Source organism: Heptranchias perlo, chromosome 9 (assembly GCF_035084215.1).
Source record: "Heptranchias perlo isolate sHepPer1 chromosome 9, sHepPer1.hap1, whole genome shotgun sequence".
Classification (NCBI taxonomy): domain Eukaryota; kingdom Metazoa; phylum Chordata; class Chondrichthyes; order Hexanchiformes; family Hexanchidae; genus Heptranchias; species Heptranchias perlo.
The window spans coordinates 30,337,687-30,361,003 of NC_090333.1; the positions used below are offsets into that span (position 1 = coordinate 30,337,687).

Consider the following 23,317-nt stretch of genomic DNA (forward strand, 5'->3'; position numbering starts at 1 on the left):
CTCGTAGAGGGAGCGAGGCGGCAGTCAGCCTCTCTGCCCAACATCCCATAATTTTACACGTCTATACCACCTGAAGTCAGGCTATAGCGGAGAAAAATCCAGTCCTTTGTGTAGAATTCCTATGGTGTGACATCAAAAAATGTGGACTGCGGGCAGAAGTCACTAAATATCACTAGAGTGAAAATTCATGAGGCCAAATTGGGAAGGTTGGGCACAAATATTTGCTGTTGAGTTGCCTCTTAATTCCAATTTTGAAGCATAGTAACAGTGGGTTTCAAGGGATGCCCTTTATGGCTTTTCGAATTATCGGACCATTCTGTAGACCACTCCTCCTTTAAACAACCCCGTAATTGTAGCCTGTGGGAAGGTTGTTCTATACCTCTTTGGTTCTGGGTTGAAGTCCCAGCAACAACTGGGGCACTTTCCAGTCTTATTAATTTATGTGTTGAGTACTGATCAGTTGATGTAAATAATGGATCTATAATCTAGTAGTAAGAAAATTAACTTTGATCTTCTGTGGTTATGAATGTAAGCCCCAGAACAGTCCACAACAGAATTGCTTAGAATTGCAAGCAGTGGAGGTTACAGGTGCTATAGTGAATCCTTTCACCTCTGGAACTGGGTTATAATCCAACCAGACTGATGGATCAATGTCCTCTTTCAACATTTGTAAACAATTTTACAACACCAAGTTATAGTCCAGCAATTTTATTTTAAATTCACAAGCTTTCGGAGATTTTCTCCTTCCTCAGGCAAATGTTTCAAGATCTCCTTGAAGCCTACGCATTTATACATATTGAACAATAATAAATGGTGTTTACAGACTGCCTCTGCAACTGCCCGTTGCCAAGGCAATCACCGTGTTCAGACAGAGAGGTGTTACCTGCAGAACCTCCGAATACACATTCAATAAAAAAACAAACAGGGAAAAAAAAACAGAGAAAAAAAAACACAGAGAGAGGCAGAAACATCCGGAAGGCAGAGAGAGCCAGCAAATGACCCATTATATTAAAAACAGATAACATTTGTTCGCTGGTGGGGTAACGTGTAGCGTGACATGAACCCAAGATCCCGGTTGAGGCCGTCCTCATGAGTTCATCTTTCAACATGAGTTTGGGGCAGTCTAGCTCCATTTCCAAGGTGGCACAAATTAATAGTGTAAAGCTACCCCTTAACTCTGTACTGAGTTTCTATATTTTTGAGCTATGCATTCTTTTTATAGCAGCAAAATGCAAAGAGAAATATAGTTTTTGATGCTTTACAGTATCTTAATTGAATTCTAGAATTACATTTATTGTTGTCAGACTGCACTCAAGTGAATAGTCAGATGTGAAACTCAGACAAAAAAGCCTTAGAAATCTCTACAAAGAAACTGTAAATAGAGGAAGGTAACAGAGTTTTACAACTGCTGTCAACTGCTGAATGTTTTCTTAATAAACGGTCACCCAGACATGATCCCTCTAGTCTCAGTAAAAGAACATTTAGCACAAGGGAGCTATATGTTTTTGTAAAGTGTAGAGGTTTGCAATATTTATATAATTGAAACAGCTTCTGTATAGTGTGTACTGTATCAGTATAAGAGCTGACACTGAAACGTACAAGACATAAGTGAACTCATTTACCTTTTGCACTTTATTTTTGATGTTGATTTTCACACTGTCTTTAATTCCCTCATCCACCTCAAAATCCTGTATTACATGCCGGATATCTCCACTTCAGCATTGCTTTCCTGACATAAAGGAAGATGCTGCTGGTTGTCAGAGGCCAATTAGTGCAGCCCCAGGACATCGCTTCAGGAGTTTTTCAGGGAAGCGTCCTTGGCCCAAACATCTTCTGCTACTTTATCAATGACCTTCCCTTCATCGTAAAGTCAAGAATGGGACTGTTCATTGATGATTCCACAGTGTTCAGCTCCATAATATCCAGATTTGGGCTTCATAAGTAGGAGTTAACATTTATATTACCAAGTATCAGGTAATCCTTATCGCAAACCAGATAAAACGCTTGCTTGACCTTCAATGCCACCGTCATGATCGAGCCTGCCAACATCAACAACTTGGTGGTCACTATTGACCAGAAGCTTAACTAGACCAGCCATATCAACACTGGCTACAGAACAAGACAAAAACCGTGTACTCTGCGATGAGTGCCTCACCTCCTGATCCTTCAAAGACTCTCTACTATCTGCAAGGCTCAAGTCAGGAGCTTGATGGAATACTCACCGCTCGCCTGGATGGGTGCAGCTGCATCAACAAGTAAGAAGCTCAACACTGTCAGGATATGGCAGTTTGCTCGATTGGCAGCCCTGCCATCAGATTCAATATTCGGCCACTCCATCATTGGCATAGTGTAGCTGTAGTATGTATGATCCACAGGATGCACTGGAGTAACTCGACAAGCTTACTTCAGCAGCACCTTCTTCCCCTGCAACCTCTACCACCAAGAAGGACAAGAACAGCAGTGACATTGGAACAGCATCACCTTCCAAGTCACACACCATCCTGATTTGGACATATATCTCTATTGCTTCATCGTTGCTAGGTCAATGTCTTGATATTCCCTACCTAACACCATTGTTGGAACACCAGCACAAGAACTGCAGTGGTTCAAGGAGAAGGCCCACCACCACCTTGTCAGGGTAACCATGGACGGGCAATAAACGTGGCCCTGCCAGGATCACCCACAACTTGAGAACAGGTATTAAAAGATACTAATTAATAGAGCCTCGAGCAACTTCTGGTCTCACACATTGTCATTTAATAAAGTTTTTCTGTGTTCCATGTCACCAATCAGTTGATGGTTCCATGAATGCATCTCCCACTTCAGAAAGGAGCCTAGAGATTTTAATTTTTGAGATAAGCAGATATGTTTCTTGGCTACCTTCATTGCACCTGTAGCATTTTTAAGTAAAGATGGATTTCTGCTGCCAAAATGCAATACCTTTTCCCTGCTCACAAATTATGGAAATAGTTGGATTTCAAAGGAATCCAACAAGATATAACAGCAGCCATATCATCTGAGTATTTATCTACCCCTCTCCCATATTTAGTTTGAAATAGTATTGGATTTATCTTTTCTATACTGTTTACTATTTTATGTACCCCTTTAAGGACTCTTTTATTTGCTTCCTTTCATGACTGAAAAACCCAACATTTCCCGTTTTTTCCTCTTAACAAAGTCTCTTGATGTTGAGGATTATTCTCATACTTTTCTCAAAGCTACATCTGGGGTTTGTGTCTTGCCGAAAATTGGAACACTGCTTCAAAATGCAGTGTGATTAGGACACCGTACAGTTTTAACACAACATCCTATGGCTTGTACTCTACTGTTTTGCCCATATAGTTCAGTATCATATTTGCTTTATTGATTGTTGTTTTGCAGTGACTGGACATGCTAAGTGCAGAGTCTACTTATACCCCAGATCTCTGTCAACTTCACGCTGGGCTATTTCAACTCTATTTATTATTGATGAATTTTAAAAGAACATATTTGGGGGCTGCTATATCCATAAAGCCTCAGTAGAATTGCCAGATGTTTGAAATCCATTAAGGTGCATTTATAGGAACCACAATGATGCTTTAGTGAAGAATATTTTAGACCCACCAGTTTTATATTCCCCATCTGGATTGTAGTCACTAAATTGTGTTGCAATTTGACAATAATACCAGCCATGGACTTTGAATGGGAAGTGTTTTTTTTGAACCAGCAGCTCCAGCAGCTACAGCTTGTAAGCACATAGATTGGACAATTAATGTTGTTGGCAATGTTCTCCAATGTTCGTCCATCATTACGCAAGAAACCTTTCACAAATGGAAAGATTCTCTGACTCCTTCACTAATGCCAAGTCCATCTCTTGCTGTACGAGACTAAAAATTTGCAATTTGTTTTAATAGACAATGGATTTTAGAGCTTTGTTAGCCCACCAATTGAGACAGTAGGCAATATCTCAATTTGATAAGTATTCAAACTATACATAGCTCTCAAGTCTGATGGATTTTGTATCTGCAGATTAAGTCCCCAGACCATGGTTACAGCAACAGCAGCTGTTATCTATCTTATACTGGCTAAGAAAACAATTCGCTCTCTTCAGCCTCCATTGGCAGTTGGTCGTGGGAATAATCTGAATGCCTCTCTGATGTCAATTAATCACGACTGTGGTAATACTCTGGCCATCCTTGAAAATCTGTTGTATTCTATTGATGTCATTTCATTTCAGTGGATCGGACAGTAAATTTTTATTTAGGAGGCTGCGGGCCTCCATTTTAATAGCTTTTTTATTTTTAACAACTGGAGGCCGGGATTCTCGGACCTTCTGCTTCTCGCCATGTAAGAGGAGATGAGAAGGCCCGGATCAACAGGTAAGTGCCTTTATTGCACTGCTTGTGGGCCAGGAGGAGCAGGAGTGTTTCCTTCAGGCCCAACAAGCTTACCTGCCGCGATCCGATGCACACGATCGGCTAACCCCCACTCTCTGGCAACCCGCCTCCCCGGATGTGTGCGACCCCAACCCCGCCCCCCCCCCAAAATGTCCGGTTTCCCACCACCACCACCACCTCGTGTCTCCGGCCCCAATCCCCCCTGCCCCCACTGATCTCCGACATACCTGACATCCGTTTCCCGGCTGTTTTCCTGTCTGACAGGCAGCTAGCCTGTCAAACTGGCTTGTTCGCCAAGAATCACCAGGACGTCTGGGAACCCTTTACTCTCGGGCTTCTTGTCCCGAAATCCTCCACCCCACCCACCCCGCTCTTTCCACGGTTCGGAGTAAAAATCCAGGTTCAGATCTGAGAAGTAGTGTTTGAAGATTACACGAGCAAAGATCTTGGCAACCGGAGACTCAATAAGAGTTAGAACACCCAAACACGATGAAATTCAGAAACAAGGTGGTCAATTAGAGCACGGTCTGACTGTGCAAAGCTTCTTTAGAAGAAAGTGGAAAGAAAATGGACAAACAGGCTGAAAGAAAACAGGGAAAGAGAATCCTAGACAGGCAAGAACTGAAAAGAATTTGACAAAAAAAGAATAGACAGCAGAGTAATAAGAGAATGGTGGAAGAAAGAGAGAAACTGAAGTTGTACTGTGATTCAAAGGAGAAAGGCACAATAGTAAGGAGAGCCAAAGGCCAAAAATAACTTGCAGTAGAGAATTAGAGGAAAAGATTTCAAACCAGAAGTAGAAGAGAATTTGGATAAATTGACTGAGAAATGCAACAGAAGATGAAAAATAAAGAATAAATAAAAGAGCACATGCTGGAAGGAAACTTAAAAACAGGGAATACAACAACAGCTAATGTAGCAGGATAAACTAAAGGCGGTTAGAAATATATGGAGGGAAGTGGATGATGTTGGAGTAGCTACACAGCAATGAAGAATGTAAACAATCTTACAACACCAAGTTATAGTCCAACAATTTTATTTGAAAATCACAAGCTTTCGGAGGCTTCCTCCTTCGTCAGGTGATTTTCAAATAAAATTGTTGGACTATAACTTGGTGTTGTAAGATTGTTTACATTTGTCAACCCCAGTCCATCACCGGCATCTCCACATCATGGCTAGCAATGAAGAAGAATAAGGAGGCCACATACTGCTTGGATAATAGTCTAAATGGGATAGAGGAGCAGAGGGATCTGGGGGTACAGATAAACAAATCACTAAAAGTAGCGACATTTAAAAAAAAGCAAACCAAGCACTGGGGTTTATTTCTAGAGGGATAGAATTAAAAAGCGGAGACGTTATGTAAACTTGTGTAGAACCTTGGTTAGACCACGCTTGGAGTACTGTGAACAGTTCTGGTCTCTATTATAAAAAGAATATAGAGGCACTGGAGAAGGTGCAAAAAAGATTTACTAGAATGATACCAGAACTAAGAGGTTATACCTAGCATAGATGCATTTAAGGGGAAGCTAGATAAACACATGAGGAAGAAAGGAATAGAAGGATATGCTGATAGGATTAAATGAAGTAGGGAGGGAGGAGGCTCGTGTGGAGCATAAACACCTGCATAGACCCATTAGGCCGAATGGCCTGTTTCTGTGCTATACATTCTATATAATAATGACCAGATAATCTGTTTTAGTGTCATTGGTTGTAGGATTATTATTAGGCAGGACACTGGGGAGAACTCTGCTCATCTTCAAAATAGTGCCATGAGATCTTTTATGTCCAGGCAGACGGGGCCTCAGTTTAACGTCTCATTCAAAAGACAGCACCTCTGACAGTGCAGCATTCCCTCAGTACTGTGCTGAAGTGTCAGACTAGATTATGTGCTCAAGTCCCTGGAATGGGATTTGAACCCACAACCTTCTGACTCGGAGGCATGTGTGCTTCCACTGAGCCAAGGCTGGCACCTTTAAAGACATCAAGGACAGGGCTTCAGAATCTGTAAATGGGCGGAGAGCCACTGGTGGATCCTACAGTGGGCACAATGATGAATGCTGAGGGAGACACAAAGGGAAGCTGTGAGATTGTTGAGAAGGGATTTCAGCCCGGGATGATTGCAGGAGAAAAGATTAGCTGTGGAGTAATGAATGGGAAGAGAGATCAAGGAAGGTGTGGTTGTGGAGAAAGTGGAGATGAAATGTGACATAGCTGGATGAGAGGAAAAGGAGGAGAGTGGTGCACGACAGCTGAAAGAGAAAAAGGAATAATAGGCTTGAGTCCAGAGTGGCATGTACGTCGACAGTATCTATCTCTACTTCTTCGCCACTTCTGCACAGATTCTGGTAAGAAAATATTTTTAGAATTTTGAGAATACCTACCATTTCTGAATGTGTGGATGGAGGAAGAAGGGTTGTAGAGGCTGGTGCGTAGTGTTAGTTGGAGCCCCACTGTGCACAATGAGTCACATAACGTTCAGGGGCATTATCATTAGAATTCTGAGACCACGTCTTGCTTTTAATATACAACCAGTTGATCTATTCAGGGCTAGAGGGCAGGAGGGTAATGGGACCAAGCAAGGGGAAGTGGAAGGGGGAGGAGGGAGTAGAAAGGGGAGAAAGGAATGGGAGTAAGGGAGAGGAGGAGGGTTAGGAAGGAGAGGGGAAAATGGAGACAAGAATGATGGCAGACTAGGCTGAAGGATGGCAGACTGTCTCTGTGGGGGTGGTGCTGGTTGAGAAACTAACCAGGAGTGCCAGGGGAATTGGTTGAGAAGTGCCTTGGATGAGGATTGGGGATTAAAGGGTGTCTCAACGGGAATATAGTTTGAAGGGCTGATAAGTACCTCAGTGGGGAAGGGGCGCAGACTTGGTTCTATCTTAAGAATCTTGTCACTGAGACTGAAGCTTTTTCATGCCTGTGATACAAAAATGTACTTAACTGTTGAATTTTTAATAATTTCCTATATTTCTGACATTTTTTGTCATAATACTTACCACAAATACTTGACATGAACTTGGGGTACAGTTCAAACATTGTAAATTTTATTAATACTGTATATCATGCCCCAAACTCATCCCAAATAATTACAGTCACTATATAAGTGGCAGTAAGAGCTGCAGTAAGGTTTCTCCTGAGACAGATACCACACTGATGAGGCCATTTTGTGTGCTGCTACTGAAGGTTGGTGATACTTTCCCAGTATGTCGATCCTTTTACTGCTTTGGAGGTTCAGATAGGACTTTTGCTGCTAGTTTTAATCAGCTTTGTTCAAAGTGCGACTTTGCATCGGGATTTCTCATTGTAAATCCCTCTTTTCTTATGCTATGAAAAGGAGGAGAATGGGGAAATGAAAGAGGCTAGATTGGAAGCTTTTACACAGAGGTACCACAGACACATATCTACTCACCAGGGTCTACAAACCAAGAAGGGCTTACTTAGACTTTTCTGACTGTCATTGCATCAGTAGGCTGCAATTACCATTGGAGGTTGTTGTCAAATGTTGGCTGAACTAGGAGAACAGCATTGTCTGTACCAGTCAAGATCAGAACTGCCTTGAATTTCTTTGCAACTGGATCCTTCCAGGCAGGATCAGATGACTTGTGCCACATTAGTCAGCCAGCTGCTCACAAATGGATCAAGAAGGTCACTGCTGCTTTATTCAGGAATGCTGCGCGATTCATATTCTTCCCAATGGACGCAGACAAACTGAGAGAGGGAGCTATCAAGTTCTACAGACTGGCAGCAGTCCCACAGGTTCAAAGAGCAATTGATGGAATGCATGTGCCCCTCATAGTCTCAAATGAGAACTCCCTCAATTTTATGAACAATGAGGCTTTCATTCTATTTATGGGCAGTGCCAATCACTTTATCCTACACATCAAGGCCAGAAACCCAGTAGCTTGCCTTGATGTTTCCCAGTCAACAATCTGCCATACCAATCCTCATGAGTTAGAGCCATGTATCAGGGTGGTTGATGATGAGCAGGGATAGCTTATGACTCTAGTAAGCTTCTGCAGACAAAGTTGGACAACGGATATAATGAGGATCATGCCACTACAAGGTGTGATAAAGGAGATTAAAGGCATTCTCAAGTCTTGTTTTAGGTACCTGGATAAACCTGATGGAGCCTTGTAGTACAGCTCAGAGAGACTCTCAATAATCACTGTAGCTTGCTGGGTACTACAAAACTTTGCTGAAGGCAATAATGATGAAGAGGAGGTAGAAGGACTCCCCCACCCCACCCCACATAATGAGGGTGACAGGAAGGAGTGGACATGGAACAGAGAAAGGAGAAGACAACTGATAGCCTAATGAATAAAGACTGACTCCTCAAATAACGTCACCATACCTGCCTGCTCTCTCTCTCCACCCTTACAAAGTCACTCACTATCAAAGACTTGTGCCAAGTTCCTTTGTAGGATGGATGTCTACATTTCTCGTGCTGTCATCCAAACTACCAAAACTTGAAAGCCTACACAGAAATGAACTCAGAACTGTACATGTACAAGCCATGTTTACAGAACAACATTCACCAAAAAGTGCCAAAAATTCCAATCAGCCTGTCTACTTCTTAACAATGTGCTACCTCGCTACCAACCTTGTCACCTCCCACAGCCTCTCCTGTCTGTTTGCCTTTGATGTGTAAGGCCTCCTCTTCCTGCAGACTCAGAGTTTTAAGTGATAACAATCCTCTCCGGTTACATTTTCTGGTGATGGTTATGCGTGAGTCAGGCAAATGATTGGCATGGATACTTGTCCCATATGAGTGTGTGCATGACAGGATGACGAGAGGAACAGATATGTTCTTAAATCAAGACGCCTTCAAAACTAGCAGAAGCTGTTGTGAGAAACTTTGAGTAGATAGAGTGGTTGTTAGCTCAGGTGCTTGGGTGTTTTGAGAGATTGCACTTTGGATTAATGAGTATCCTTGATACCTAAGCACAGAGAGAAAAGTATGATAGATAAGGAGGTGATTGAAGGCAGTATGAGTGGAAAAAGATATATATTGTCACCAGTGCCTGGACTTATCTTAGCAACCCTTGCAAGGTCATTGAACCATTTTCTGCAGCTGCTGACTCCACCAAAACTGCTTCACATTCAGACAATTTGGCCACAGCTGTTTGCTGCTCTGAAGAAAATCCTATGTCCACTTAATTTGCTATAGCATTTTAAACACTGCAGCTCTGAATTTCCTGCCCAATGATGGTATTACTGCTCTGCATGGCAAATGAGAACCCTGGGAGAAATTGCAGCTGGTTAGTGATGGAGGCGTGTGTCTGCTGCTAACCTATCAATGGGAGGAGGATCCAGCCTGCAGTTTGATGACTAAGAATGAATTAGTCAGGCTTTATTTGTTCATTGTAATTTAATAGTTAGATTGGGAACTTTGCCATGCATTGACTCATTTAGTCACAGCCAATGATTTACAGTGGTACTTTGTTTCTCCGGTTGAAAGCAAAAGAATCATGAGACACAGGCAAGTAGCATCCTGTGCAAGCCAAGATACATATTTCCCTCCCTTAAGCGCTTAAACATTCCAAAGTGGTCCACATAGGACAGCACGGACACCAAGCAGAGGTATAAGAGATGATTGAATGCACAGTTGAAAAGATAGGTTTTGATGAGTATTTTAAAGCCAAAGGAAAAGTAGCAAGGCAAAAGAGGTTTAGGGAAGGAATTGCAGAGTCGCACCATGATAGCTGAAGGTTCTGCCACTGAAATGTGAATGGTGGAAGGGAGAATACACAAGAAACCAGTGTCAGAGAACCTCAAGGCACAGGTGGGAATGTGGGGCTGGAGGAGGTTACAGAGGTGGTAGTGGTTGGGGGGGGGGGGAGGGGGTAGTTTCAGAGCTACCAAACAGGAATTGCCACAAAACAAACCAATCAAATTGCCCAAATAATTTCTTCATGTTGTTTACAGATGTGTTTTCCTTTCTGCCTTTATATGAAACTAAAAAATAACAATTATAGCATAATAAACAAATAAAAGATTATGCAAATCTGACAGAGTCACTGAACCTACATCCACAGAGGTCTGCTATTCTTAAAGGTTGAGTCTGCTTCAGTCCCAGAGTTAGAAATTTCACCTGGGTCTTGGATATTTTGCCTGAGGGGGCTTGACAGGATAGATGCTGAGAGGTTGTTTCCCCTGGCTGGAGAGTCCCAGAGCTAGGGGGCATTGTCTCAGGATAAGGGGTCGGCTATTTAAGACTGAGATGAGGAGGAATTTCTTCACACACAGGGTTGTGAATCTTTGGAATTCTCTGCCCTAGAAGGCTGTGGATGTTGAGTCATTGAGTATATTCAAGGCTGAGATAGATAGATTTTTGGACTCTAGGGGAATCAAGGGATATGGGAATCGGACAGGAAAGTGATCAAAGATCAGCCATGATCTTATTGAATGGTGGAGCAGGCTCAATGGGCCGTATGGCCTACTTCTGCTCCTATTTCTTATGTTCTTATTTCTAGCTCTTTCGGGAGGACACTTGTGTGTCAAGCCCCCTCAGGTGAAATATCCAAGACCCAGGCGAAATTTGTAACTCTGGGACTGAAGCAGACTCAACCTTTAAGACTCAGGGAATAGCAGACCACTGTGGATGTAGATTTAATGACTCTGTCACATTTGCATAATCTTTTATATGTTTGTTACGCTATAATTGTTATTTTTTAGTTTTATATACAGATTCAAGGAGGAAAGGAAAACACATCTGTAAACAACATGAAGAAATTATTTGGGCAATCTGTTTTGTGGCAATTCCTGTTTGGTAGCTCTGAAACTACCGTCCCCACACCCCCCCAACCACCACCACCTCTGTAACCTGCACGTTCCCCTCCAAGTCACACACCATCCCAACTTGGAAATATATCACCGTTCCTTCATTGTCGCTCGGTCAAAATCCTGGAACTCCCTACCTAACAGCACTGTGGGAGAACCTTCACCTCACGGACTGCAACGGTTCAAGAAGGCGACTCACCACCACCTTCTCAAGGGCAATTAGGGATGGGCAATAAATGCTGGCCTTGCCAGTGACGCCCACATCCCATGAACTAATAAAAAAAAACCTCCTTCAGTCCCACATGGGAGTTACAGTTTCAAAATCAAAAATAAAAATATTTAATCTTTTTAGCATTCTATATAGAATAAGTCATCAAATTTTGATTCTGATCTGAGACGCTGAAGCCAGAGTCAATTTGTCAATCAGGCTCGGACTATGGCCCATGGCCTTAAAGATCTGGCTCATTTTGGAAACTCGATGATGGGTAAAATTTCCCTGGTGCAATGTTATGCCAATGACCTCTTTCGCAAGAATTACAAATCAACCATCTTTTATAATCATGCACGTCACTAAGAAAAAGAAACAAGGTTTTGAGGAGGAAAGAAAGAGTAAACAAATAAAGTACTTTCGCCTTAGGCAAACATTGCAAATTCACTGTGAGGATATAGCAAGGAAAATATCATGTAAGTAACTGAGAATAAGAAGTTTTGAGGAGAGAACAAAGAAAGTATTTGCATCGTAAGCAAGTTTAGCAAAGTAGTAGGTAAATAGTATTATAAATGTTACATCTCTGGGACCTGTATGTTCCAGTAACACAAAATGGATAATATTTTACCTTGTATCAGTAAATATAAACCACACTCCAGTTCTTGAACTATGGGAGATCTACTCGCTATGAAAAGAAAATGCACACATTTACTTTCACTGTCCTTGTTTATCCTGCTCATGTGCTCTCTGTCTCTAAGTCTGCTTGCTGCTTTTTTCTGTTACAGCAATTGGTAGCAGATGTACTAAAGTTAATGGGGTATAAATTGATCTTGGGAGCTAGTGCAAAACAGGTGCTAGCACATCGGCCGCCTGTTTTATACTCGGCTCAGTTTTCTTTTCCATTGAAGTCAATTCGCTATCGCCCATTTTTATATCAACTAATTCATACCCCAATCATTCTACTCTGCAATATTGAACTGTCTTTGAAAGCATTTGGCTGAACACCAATTCTTCTAAAATAATTGCTGTGTTCAAAAATCCACAATAATCTAATGTTAAGTAATAGTAGTGCAGATAAAAAGAGGTCGAATATCATTATGTCCTCCATCAGCAAGAAAAATAATCTATCCAACCTTCAGGCATCATCCTATTTGAGTTCACTTTAATCTTAATGTAGAACACTGAATAAATATAAAATAAAGACGATCAATGCCCATCATGAAATGAAATAATAAGCAAACTCAATTGAAAACTACAAAAATAATAAATGAGAACACAAAGTAATTTTTAAAACAAAAATTATTTAAAAAAAATCTAGTTTGATATCAAAAGCTTATTGTTATTTTATAATTGGAGAATAGATACTCACTTTGTTAAGGAATGATAACCATGGGGCTTTAACCCTGCTTCATGTTATCTGCAGGAGTGCTTAGAAGAAGAGCATAAGTACAGCTTGAACCTCATGACGCAAAGTGCAGTGCCATCAATTGCAGGTATGTTCTTTTCCACTGTGTGGGTTCTGAGCTCCAATTTGTACGGGCAAGCAACCAATGTATGTCAACAAAATACTCTGCCATTGTTTCCAATATAATACTGTAATGTGCAAAGATTAGCTTATGATGAAACAAGGATTTTCTGTAAAACATATTTAACAACGACAACTTGCATTTATATAGTGCCTTCAACCTAGTAAAAGGTCCCAAGGTGCTTCACAGGAGCGTTATCAAACAAAATTTGATACCGAGCCACATTATGAAATATTAGGACAGGTGCCCAAACTTGGTCAAAGAGGTAGGTTTTAAGGAGCATCTTAAAGGAGGAGAGAGAGGTAGAGGTAGAGAGGTTAGGGAGGGAATTCCAGAGCTTAGAGTCTAGGCAGCTGAAGGCATAGCCGCCAATAGTGGAGCGATTAAAATCGGGGATACGCAAGAGGCCAGAATTGGAGGAGCGCAGAGATCTCGGAGGGTTGTAGGACTGCAAAGGGGATAATTATGTAAAAATCCACAAACTTATCAGCAACCATTCATGAGTTTATAAATTTGTAGAATTTAGGAGCTGTAATAATCATGAAGTGGGGCTATTATTTTAATGTCATTTAAAAAAAAATGACCCCCTATCCGCTCCATCACCAAGATCGCCTACTTCCACGTCCACCTCCATAACATCGCCCTTCTCTACCCCTGCCTCAGCTGAAGGTTCTGCCACTTTTTGTACATAATTTTTACATATCCCTTTCGCAAACTCCCACCAGAACAATGTAAGGCAAGAACAGTACAGAATTAGAAAAGAGACCAGAATCAAAATCGAGCCAGTCATTCAATGGCTAATGATCCTCCTCCTTTTCAACATCACACACCCAAAACCATACAGAATATGAAGAGTACTGAATGTAGAAGCAGATAAGAATCTGTAGAAAATCTGGTGACCTAACCGTGAGTTGCACTGTACGTGTCAGAAGATTCTCCAGGTTAGTCTATCATGGACCAACTTTTCTTGCCCTGTTTTATGAAGATGCTCTAGAAGAATTATGATGACTTCATTAAATTCAACCTTTAAACCATTAAATAACTGTAATAGTAAATTATTTTACCTCAAGTAAATGCTAAAAACCATTTTATCGTTACTTGATATGTACCAAACACTATCCTCCATCTAACCTGCATTATGTCTGAATCGGATGCGCTTGATGCTTATGCTGTTTGGAATAAAAGGTAAGTGATTTTTTTTTCTCCTCTACGTTCTCATCCTTCTCCTCATGCCACTCATACCACACTGTTTGAGAGGGAGCACTAGATGCTCCTGAATGTTGTTAAAGCTTTTGTTTTTCTTCAGAACTAAAAGAGGAACGAAAAATCCTAGAACGGGATCTGCAGCTGCCACCGTCAATACAAAGTCTGTCACAGATTCACAAACCACCTGGGTACAGGTCCTCACAGATATCCTGCAGGTAAGAGGCATTGAAAACTCAGTTTCCTCCTCCTCAGATTATAAGCAAGCAGAGAGGCTTTTTACGGCCACTGTGCTCAGCTTGGCTGAACGCTGTACCTTGAAATTTAGTTGCTGATAGTCAGATTCAATTTGAAATTCAGAACTCTCAGAATTACATTAGTGTCAATGAAGCATTTGCTCACTATTGGTCATCTACATGGAAATGGCAGGCCACTGGCACCCACAGAGGCATAACATTGGCATCTGCCCTAACATCACCCCAGAATATTGAAACGGTGCCATCCTGCTCTGAGGAGGCCTGAGGAGCCCAGTGACCTGGTGAATTTTCTTTATCTACGAACCCTTCCCTCAATGGGGCCGGGGGCCTTTTTTAAAGGTAATAGATCCCTCTGGGACTGATTATTTGCGGCTGATGAGGGATTGGGGCCGTTAGTTCCCCTGAGGCCTTATAAAGGCAGAATAGACAGAATTTCCCAGGGTAGCCTGGTAATTCCCCTACACATGCTCCCTTAACATGGGGTGGGGGGGAGGGGGTGTAGGCAGAAGATCTTCCCATGACCCCACCCACTGAAATTTAATGGGGCATTGTAAATGGGATGGAATTCTGGCAGAACCGCTGCAGAAATCTTCTTTTCTAGCCTTCCCAAACCCAGGAATTTCAGGGCCCATGTGTTTTTTCCCCCCTTTTATCTTGCTGCAGTTTCTCGAGCCCCTCTGAGAACAATGCCCAGAAAGATCAGGCTGGCGATCTGCTCCTCATCTTCCTCCAACTTCATGATGTAACTGACTGCTGGGAGGTGCATGAGGACAGTTTCCTGGGATGACAGCCCTTTGATTTTGTCTCCCTCCCTGTGAGGGATAATGACTGGCCCCTGCTTGCTGCCTTCCAACAGTGGCATGACTGAGATCAACAACTCACTAAATGAGCAGTTGCAGGTGTGAAACTGTGAGCTACCAGTCTGCAGAACTGTGTCCTGGAGCTCCAGAACACTATGCCATTATGTTGTCTTTCACATGGCCTCCACTAAGTTGGTAATTCACACACACATATATCTTGCATCACATGCTTAGAAGAAGGACAACCACAAGCCACTCCAGAAAGTGTTGATTATAGAAAGGTTTTATTGTACAATGACATTCTACGTAAAACATTCTTCTTTATTTGATATAGGAAGACAATGGGATGGAGCAACACAGCAGCAGACCCATCAGAAGGACTTCACTCCTCAACATTAACATCTGAGCTGTCAGAAGCAGATCTAGAACAGAGAATGAAACAGCACAATATATCATCTGTAGGTGGATCCAGTGCCAATGGAACTAGGGACTGTTCAATAAAATTGGGACATTCTGGAATACTCGCTGAATCACCACACAGAACCTCTTTTGGGGCTGTGGACTTATCTGTACCCACTCACTGTGGCAAGGGAGCATCAGCAAGATGTCTTGCACCAAAAAGTGCATGTTCTTCCATTCCTTGCTCTAAGGTGAAAAGTCAGAGTAAAGTTCAACCACATCTAATGGATGACGTGTCAAGAACATTCAGGATAAGTGAAACAGAGCCTACACATGACAGGACTTGTATGGAAGAATCGTCATCTTTACAAGAGGACGTGCAGAAGTCATTGGTGTATTCAGAGTCTACCAATAGCATCCCAATTGAGCAACAGTCAATCTCTTCCTCCATCCATACAGAAGCTCATTGCACCACAGAAAACAAGAGGACTTTATCATCCAGGTTGAGAAGCCCTGTTGAGGTGTTATCATCAACATCTAAACAGGGTGGTCATAGTCTTATCCCAGCACCACCTTCAGCTGAGAAGCCCATTGGTGCTCAGCCCAGGTCCTCACACAGAGTGAGACGAGCCCGAGTAAATGGCCTTGCTGGCAGTGCATAAAGAGTGGTACCAGCCTCGGTTTAGAAGTTTGGTTTGATTTGAAATAACCTAAATCTATTGATTACCATAAAAATCGTGCACATAGGTTGTACCCAAAGCTCCCAATACCTTGGCATTTTGATTAATTGATTTCCATCTTGCTACCTCATGTTTTACTTTAAGATGTGTGTTAAGTAAAGTAAAATAAAAAGAAAAGAAAACTAGATATCAAACATGTTTATTTTCTTATGATTTGAAAGAAAGCATGAAAAATGAAATAAATTTTAAATGTTTTTAAATAAAACATTATTTCTGAGAATGTAACTTTTTAAATGCTGACAGGAACGATGTATCTGCTGCTATCTAAAATGCCCTAAAGCCCTTTTATTAAAAGTGGCAACATAATGAAGTCAATGTAAATTAAAATTGGGAGAGACGTAAAACAGGCTGCTGATTTGCTAGGGCCCGTTTTACACTGTAGCCCTAAAGTAGTGGACAGGGGAATGTTAATGGATGTTATTTATATGGACTTCCAGAAGGCATTTGGTAAGGTCCCACATAAGAGACTGTTAGCTAAAATAGAAACCCATGGAATCGAGGGAAAAGTACGGACTTGGTTAGGAAGTTGGCTGAGCGAAAGGCGACAGAGAGTAGGGACAATGGGTAGGTACTCACACTGGCAGGATGTGACTAGTGGAGTCCCGCAGGGATCTGTCTTGGGGCCTCAATTATTCACAATATTTATTAACGACTTAGATGAAGGCATAGAAAATCTCATATCTAAGTTTGCCGATGACACAAAGATTGGTGGCATTGTAAGCAGTGTGGATGAAAACTTAAAATTACAAAGGGATATTGATAGGTTAGGTGAATGGGCAAAACTGTGGCAAATGGAATTCAATGTAGACAAATGTGAGGTCATCCCCTTTGCAACAAAAAAGGATAGAACAGGGTACTTTCTAAATGGTAAAAAGTTAAAAACAGTGGATGTCCAAAGGGACTTAGGGGTTCAGGTACATAGATCATTGAAGTGTCATGAACAGGCGCAGAAAATAATCAATAAGGCTAATGGAATGCTGGCCTTTATATCTAGAGGACTAGAGTACAAGGGGGCAGAAGTTATGCTGCAGCTATACAAAACCCTGGTTAGACCGCACCTGGAGTACTGTGAGCAGTTCTGGGCACCGCACCTTCGGAAGGACATAGAATCATAGAAGTTACAACATGGAAACAGGCCCTTCGGCCCAACATGTCCATGTCGCCCAGTTTATACCACTAAGCTAGTCCCAATTTCCTGCACTTGGCCCATATCCCTCTATACCCATCTTACCCATGTAACTGTCCAAATGCTTTTTAAAAGACAAAATTGTACCCGCCTCTACTACTGCCTCTGGCAGCTCGTTCCAGACACTCACCACCCTCTGAGTGAAAAAATTGCCCCTCTGGACCCTTTTGTATCTCTCCCCTCTCACCTTAAATCTATGCCCCCTCATTATAGACTCCCCTACCTTTGGGAAAAGATTTTGACTATCTACCTTATCTATGCCCCTCATTATTTTATAGACTTCTATAAGATCACCCCTTAACCTCCTACTCTCCAGGGAAAAAAGTCCCAGTCTGTCTAACCTCTCCCTATAAGTCAAACCATCAAGTCCCGGTAGCATCCTAGTAAATCTTTTTTGCACTCTTTCTAGTTTAATAATATCCTTTCTATAATAGGGTGACCAGAACTGTACACAGTACTCCAAGTGTGGCCTCACCAATGCCCTGTACAACTTCAACAAGACATCCCAACTCCTGCATTCAATGTTCTGACCAATGAAACCAAGCATGCCGAATGCCTTCTTCACCACCCTATCCACCTGTGACTCCACTTTCAAGGAGCTATGAACCTGTACTCCTAGATCTCTTTGTTCTATAACTTGGAGGGAATGCAGCATAGGTTTACTAGAATGATACCTGGACTTCATGGGTTAAGTTACGAGGAGAGATTACACAAATTGGGTTTGTATTCTCTAGAGTTTCGAAGGTTAAGGGGTGATCTGATCGAAGTTTATAAGATATTAAGGGGAACAGATAGGGTGGATAGAGAGAAACTATTTCCACTGGTTGGGGATTCTAGGACTAGGGGGCACAGTCTTAAAAATTAGAGCCAGACCTTTCAGGAGTGAGATTAGAAAACACTTCTACACACAAAGGGTGGTAGAAGTTTGGAACTCTCTTCCGCAAACAGCAATTGATGCTAGCTCAATTGCTAATTTTAAATCTGCGATAGATAGCTTTTTGCCAACCAAAGGTATTAAGGGGTATGGGGCAAAGGCAGGTATATGGAGTTAGATCACAGATCAGCCATGATCTTATCAAATGGCGGAGCAGGCACGAGGGGCTGAATGGCCTACTCCTGTTCCTAAGATTACCCCCTTTGAGTTGTTGTACATACAGTTGTCGGCTCTGAACATCAGGTGTTGCTGTAGGGTAGCATAAGGTTCTTAGCCTCCAGTGTAGTCAAGCATTTTGGAAAAGGTATGCTTAAAAGATAAGGAGGAATTCTAACTGAAAATGTCACTCCACTTTGTAAAATTTAGCTCCCATGCAAGTCACTTGGAGTCCTGTTTAGTTACTTTCCTTTTGACGCTTCTCGAGTCTCATCTACTCTTGCTCTGAAGTCCTAATGTCTGGAAAGTTCTAAATGGTTGGCATGCTTTTTCCCTTTGCTGTGACTCCCCAGCAACTCCCTCTCCCCACCCTTCCATGTGGGAGTGTGTAGAAGTGCAGCTCCTCAACACCACTAGGTACCCCCATTCCAAGCATCTTCTGAGCCCTGCAGCCTGATCCCGATCCCTGGGCAGAAGCCAAAATCCCACACAGCCTGGTTTCAGCCCCCCCACTGAACTTTTTTTTTGCGGTCCCTTTCCCATTCCATAAGCTTCCCTCCTCAAATTCAGCATTTTTTGACCCAATCCCTGGCACTCCCACTCCATCAAGCATCTTTTGGACCATTGGGCATGCTTCTCAGTTAGCCACTACTCTCCCCCACACCCTCTGGTGCATTTTAGGTAGCTGAATTCTCCGCTCGAATATTTATTAATATTTGGATCCCTCCTCCCCAAAAAGAGTGTGTATCTGGGCCTGGTCCCCAATCCTATGTCGGTCTCTTCCTCCCCACCTACTGTTTTCTCAAGGTCTCCTTTCCAATCATTTGCCAGTGACCCTCTCCTCCCAACTCATTCTCCTCCCATTTCTCTGACCCTCTTCCATTTCCTTTCCCATTTCCCACGCCTTTCATTTCACACTCCTGCTTCCTTTCTCCATCTAATGCCTCCCCCATTTTGGAACAATTACCCCCCTGTCCTCATACCCTGCTTTACCTGAATACTTGGTCTTGATTCCTCATATGCAACACCATGGGAGACCAATTAGGGAATTAAAATAATTGGCGTTGTAAATCTTATCATGAAATATGAACCTTAAATTGGAAAACCATAAAGTGTCTGTGATAGCAGAGAACCCCACAACTGGCAATGTCTCAGTTAATGATATGGAAAAAATCAATCCAGAAAATTACTTTAAACCAAATTGTAAGAGTAGAACAAGGGTACAAAGGTTAAAACTAGTCCACGGTAAATTTAGGGCTGTTATCAGGAAGTTCTACACACAAGAGTTATCAATATATGGATTGGATTTCCAAATAGGCTGGTGGAGTTGAAACCCTGGAATAATTTAAGAAACTATTGGATGCCACAATTAGGATTTCTCTGGATGGATGAAGTAAATTTGGCTTGATCTGTATTGATCCATATTTATTTTGTGATTTCCCCCAAAGAGATTGTGTGAAGTCAACATGCTTGGGGGATTGTAAACAATTTTACAACACCAAGTTATAGTCCAGCAATTTTATTTTAAATTCACAAGCTTTCTGAGGCTTCCTCCTTCGTCAGGTAAATGTTCAGGAGCTCCTTGAAGCCTACGCATTTATACATCACAGAACAATACATGGTGTTTACAGACTGCCCCTGCAACTGCCCGTTGCCAAGGCAATCACCGTGTTCAGACAGAGAGGTGTCACCTGCAGAACCCCCGAATACACATTCAACAAAAAAACAAACAGGAAAAAACAACAAAAAAAAACAGAGAGAGGCAGAAACATCCGGAAGGCAGAGAAAGCCAGCAAATGACCCATTATATTAAAAACAGATAACATTTGTTCGCTGGTGGGGTAACGTGTAGCGTGACATGAACCCAAGATCCCGGTTGAGGCCGTCCTCATGGGTGCGGAACTTGGCTATCAATTTCTGCTCGACGATTTTGCGTTGTCGTGTGTCTCGAAGGCCGCCTTGGAGTACGCTTACCCGAAGGTCGGTGGATGAATGTCCATGACTGCTGAAGTGTTCCCCGACTGGGAGGGAACCCTCCTGTTTGGCGATTGTTGCGCGGTGTCCGTTCATCCGTTGTCGCAGCGTCTGCATGGTCTCGCCAATGTACCATGCTCTGGGGCATCCTTTCCTGCAACGTATGAGGTAGACAACGTTGGCCGAGTCACAGGAGTATGAACCATGCACCTGGTGGGTGGTGTCCTCTCGTGTGATGGTGGTATCTGTGTCGATGATCTGGCATGTCTTGCAGAGGTTACCGTGGCAGGGTTGTGTGGTGTCGTGGACGCTGTTCTCTTGAAAGCTAGGTAATTTGCTGCGAACGATGGTCTGTTTGAGGTTGGGTGGCTGTTTAAAGGCGAGTAGTGGAGGTGTGGGGATGGCCATAGCGAGGTGTTTGTCCTCATTGATGACATGTTGAAGGCTGCGGAGAACATGGCGTAGTTTCTCCGCTCCGGGGAAGTACTGGACGACAAAGGGTACTCTGTTGGTTGCGTCCCGTGTTGGTCTCCTGAGGAGGTCTATGCGATTTTTTGCTGTGGCCCGTCGGAACTGTCGATCGATGAGTCGAGCGTCATATCCCGTTCTTACTAGGGCGTCTTTCAGCGTCTGTAGGTGTCCATCGCGTTCCTCCTCGTCTGAGCAGACCCTGTGTATTCGCAGGGCCTGTCCATAGGGGATGGCCTCTTTGACGTGGTTAGGGTGGAAGCTGGAAAAGTGGAGCATCGTGAGGTTGTCCGTGGGCTTGCGGTAGAGTGAGGTGCTGAGGTGCCCGTCTTTGATGGAGATTCGTGTGTCCAAGAAAGAAACTGATTCTGAGGAGTAGTCCATGGTGAGCTTGATGGTGGGATGGAACTTGTTGATGTTATCGTGTAGTCTCTTTAGTGATTCCTTGCCGTGGGTCCATAGAAAGAAAATGTCGTCGATGTATCTGGTGTATAGTGTTGGTTGGAGGTCTTGTGCAGTGAAGAAGTCCTGCTCGAACTTGTGCATGAAAATGTTGGCGTATTGGGGTGCGAATTTGGTCCCCATGGCTGTTCCGTGTGTTTGGGTAAAGAACTGGTTATCGAAGGTGAAGACATTGTGATCCAGGATGAAGCGGATGAGTTGTAGGATGGCTTCCGGAGATTGGCTGTTGTTGGTGTTGAGTATTGATGCTGTCGCAGCGATGCCGTCATCGTGGGGGATACTGGTGTATAGTGCCGAGACGTCCATCGTGGTGAGAAGTGTTCCTGGTTCAACTGGTCCGTGGGTACTGAGTTTTTGTAGGAAGTCTGTAGTGTCGCGACAGAAGCTGGGGGTTCCCTGTACGATGGGTTTCAGGATGCCCTCGATGTATCCAGAGAGGTTCTCACACAGGGTTCCGTTGCCTGATACGATGGGACGTCCGGGTGTGTTGGCTTTGTGTATCTTTGGGAGGCAGTAGAAGTCTCCCACGCGGGGATCACGTGGGATGAGAGTGCGTAGGATGCTTTGAAGGTCTGGATCGAAGGTCTTGATCAGTTTGTTGAGCTGGTGGGTGTGTTCTTTGGTCGGATCTGCGGGTAACCGTCTGTAGTGTTCCTGGTTGTCCAGTTGTCGGTATGCTTCTTTGCAATAGTCTGTTCTGTTCTGTATGACTATGGCTCCTCCTTTGTCCGCTGGTTTGATGACGATGTTGCGGTTGGTCTTGAGAGCGTTGATGGCGTTGCGTTGTGCTCGGGTGATATTCTGGACTGTCTTCTGAGTGCGGCTGATGAATCTGGCATTGACGCATTTCCTGACAGCTTGAGCATACATGTCCAGCTGAGGGCAGCGACCCTCCGGAGGAGTCCAGTTTGACTCTTTCCTCTTCGGTTGCTGTACCGCGGATCCCTCTGTCTGCTGTTCCGGATCGTCGATTGTCTCATTGGGTTCGCTGCTGAAATCTTGGGGTTTGTGGTAGAATTCCCGGAGCCTCATTCTCCTGATGAATTCCTCTGTGTCCGCCGCGAGACTAGTGGGATCCATTTTGGTAGTGGGGCAGAAATTGAGCCCTCGGCTGAGAACTTCGATTTCGTCTGCTTGAAGGGTGTGGTCGGATAAATTGACAATAGACTTCCCTGTGGTTGCAACCGTGGTACCAGGGGAAGCTTGGTCGTTGCTGGTGGTGATGCCGAGTTTCTCAAGCTTCCTGCTCTTGGTTTTCATGTAGGCAGCGTAGTTCCGTTGCCTCGTCTGTTTGGCGGTATAACGTAGCTGGTCTGCTATGTCCTGAGTACAGGTTGAGAGTATGGACTCTATCTTGGTTTCAATGCCAGATTCATCAGCCGCACTCAGAAGACAGTCCAGAATATCACCCGAGCACAACGCAACGCCATCAACGCTCTCAAGACTAACCGCAACATCGTCATCAAACCAGCGGACAAAGGAGGAGCCATAGTCATACAGAACAGAACAGACTATTGCAAAGAAGCATACCGACAACTGGACAACCAGGAACACTACAGACGGTTACCCGCAGATCCGACCAAAGAACACACCCACCAGCTCAACAAACTGATCAAGACCTTCGATCCAGACCTTCAAAGCATCCTACGCACTCTCATCCCACGTGATCCCCGCGTGGGAGACTTCTACTGCCTCCCAAAGATACACAAAGCCAACACACCCGGACGTCCCATCGTATCAGGCAACGGAACCCTGTGTGAGAACCTCTCTGGATACATCGAGGGCATCCTGAAACCCATCGTACAGGGAACCCCCAGCTTCTGTCGCGACACTACAGACTTCCTACAA

General features: G+C 43.3%; 1 protein-coding gene across 5 annotated transcripts in view; it reads left to right on the forward strand.

The window, feature by feature from the left end:
• The window catches only part of ccdc24 (coiled-coil domain containing 24), a 106,091-nt gene extending 89,640 nt beyond the window's left edge, over positions 1 to 16,451 (forward strand). For all 5 annotated transcript variants that reach the window (XM_067990107.1, XM_067990109.1, XM_067990108.1 and 2 more), the window contains 3 exons: positions 12,788 to 12,857; positions 14,197 to 14,311; positions 15,485 to 16,451. In XM_067990107.1, the coding sequence (XP_067846208.1) occupies positions 12,788 to 12,857; positions 14,197 to 14,311; positions 15,485 to 16,211 (912 nt within the window). In that variant the 3' untranslated portion in view covers positions 16,212 to 16,451. The remainder of the gene's footprint in view (positions 1 to 12,787; positions 12,858 to 14,196; positions 14,312 to 15,484) is intronic.
• Positions 16,452 to 23,317: the final 6,866 nt, after the last annotated feature.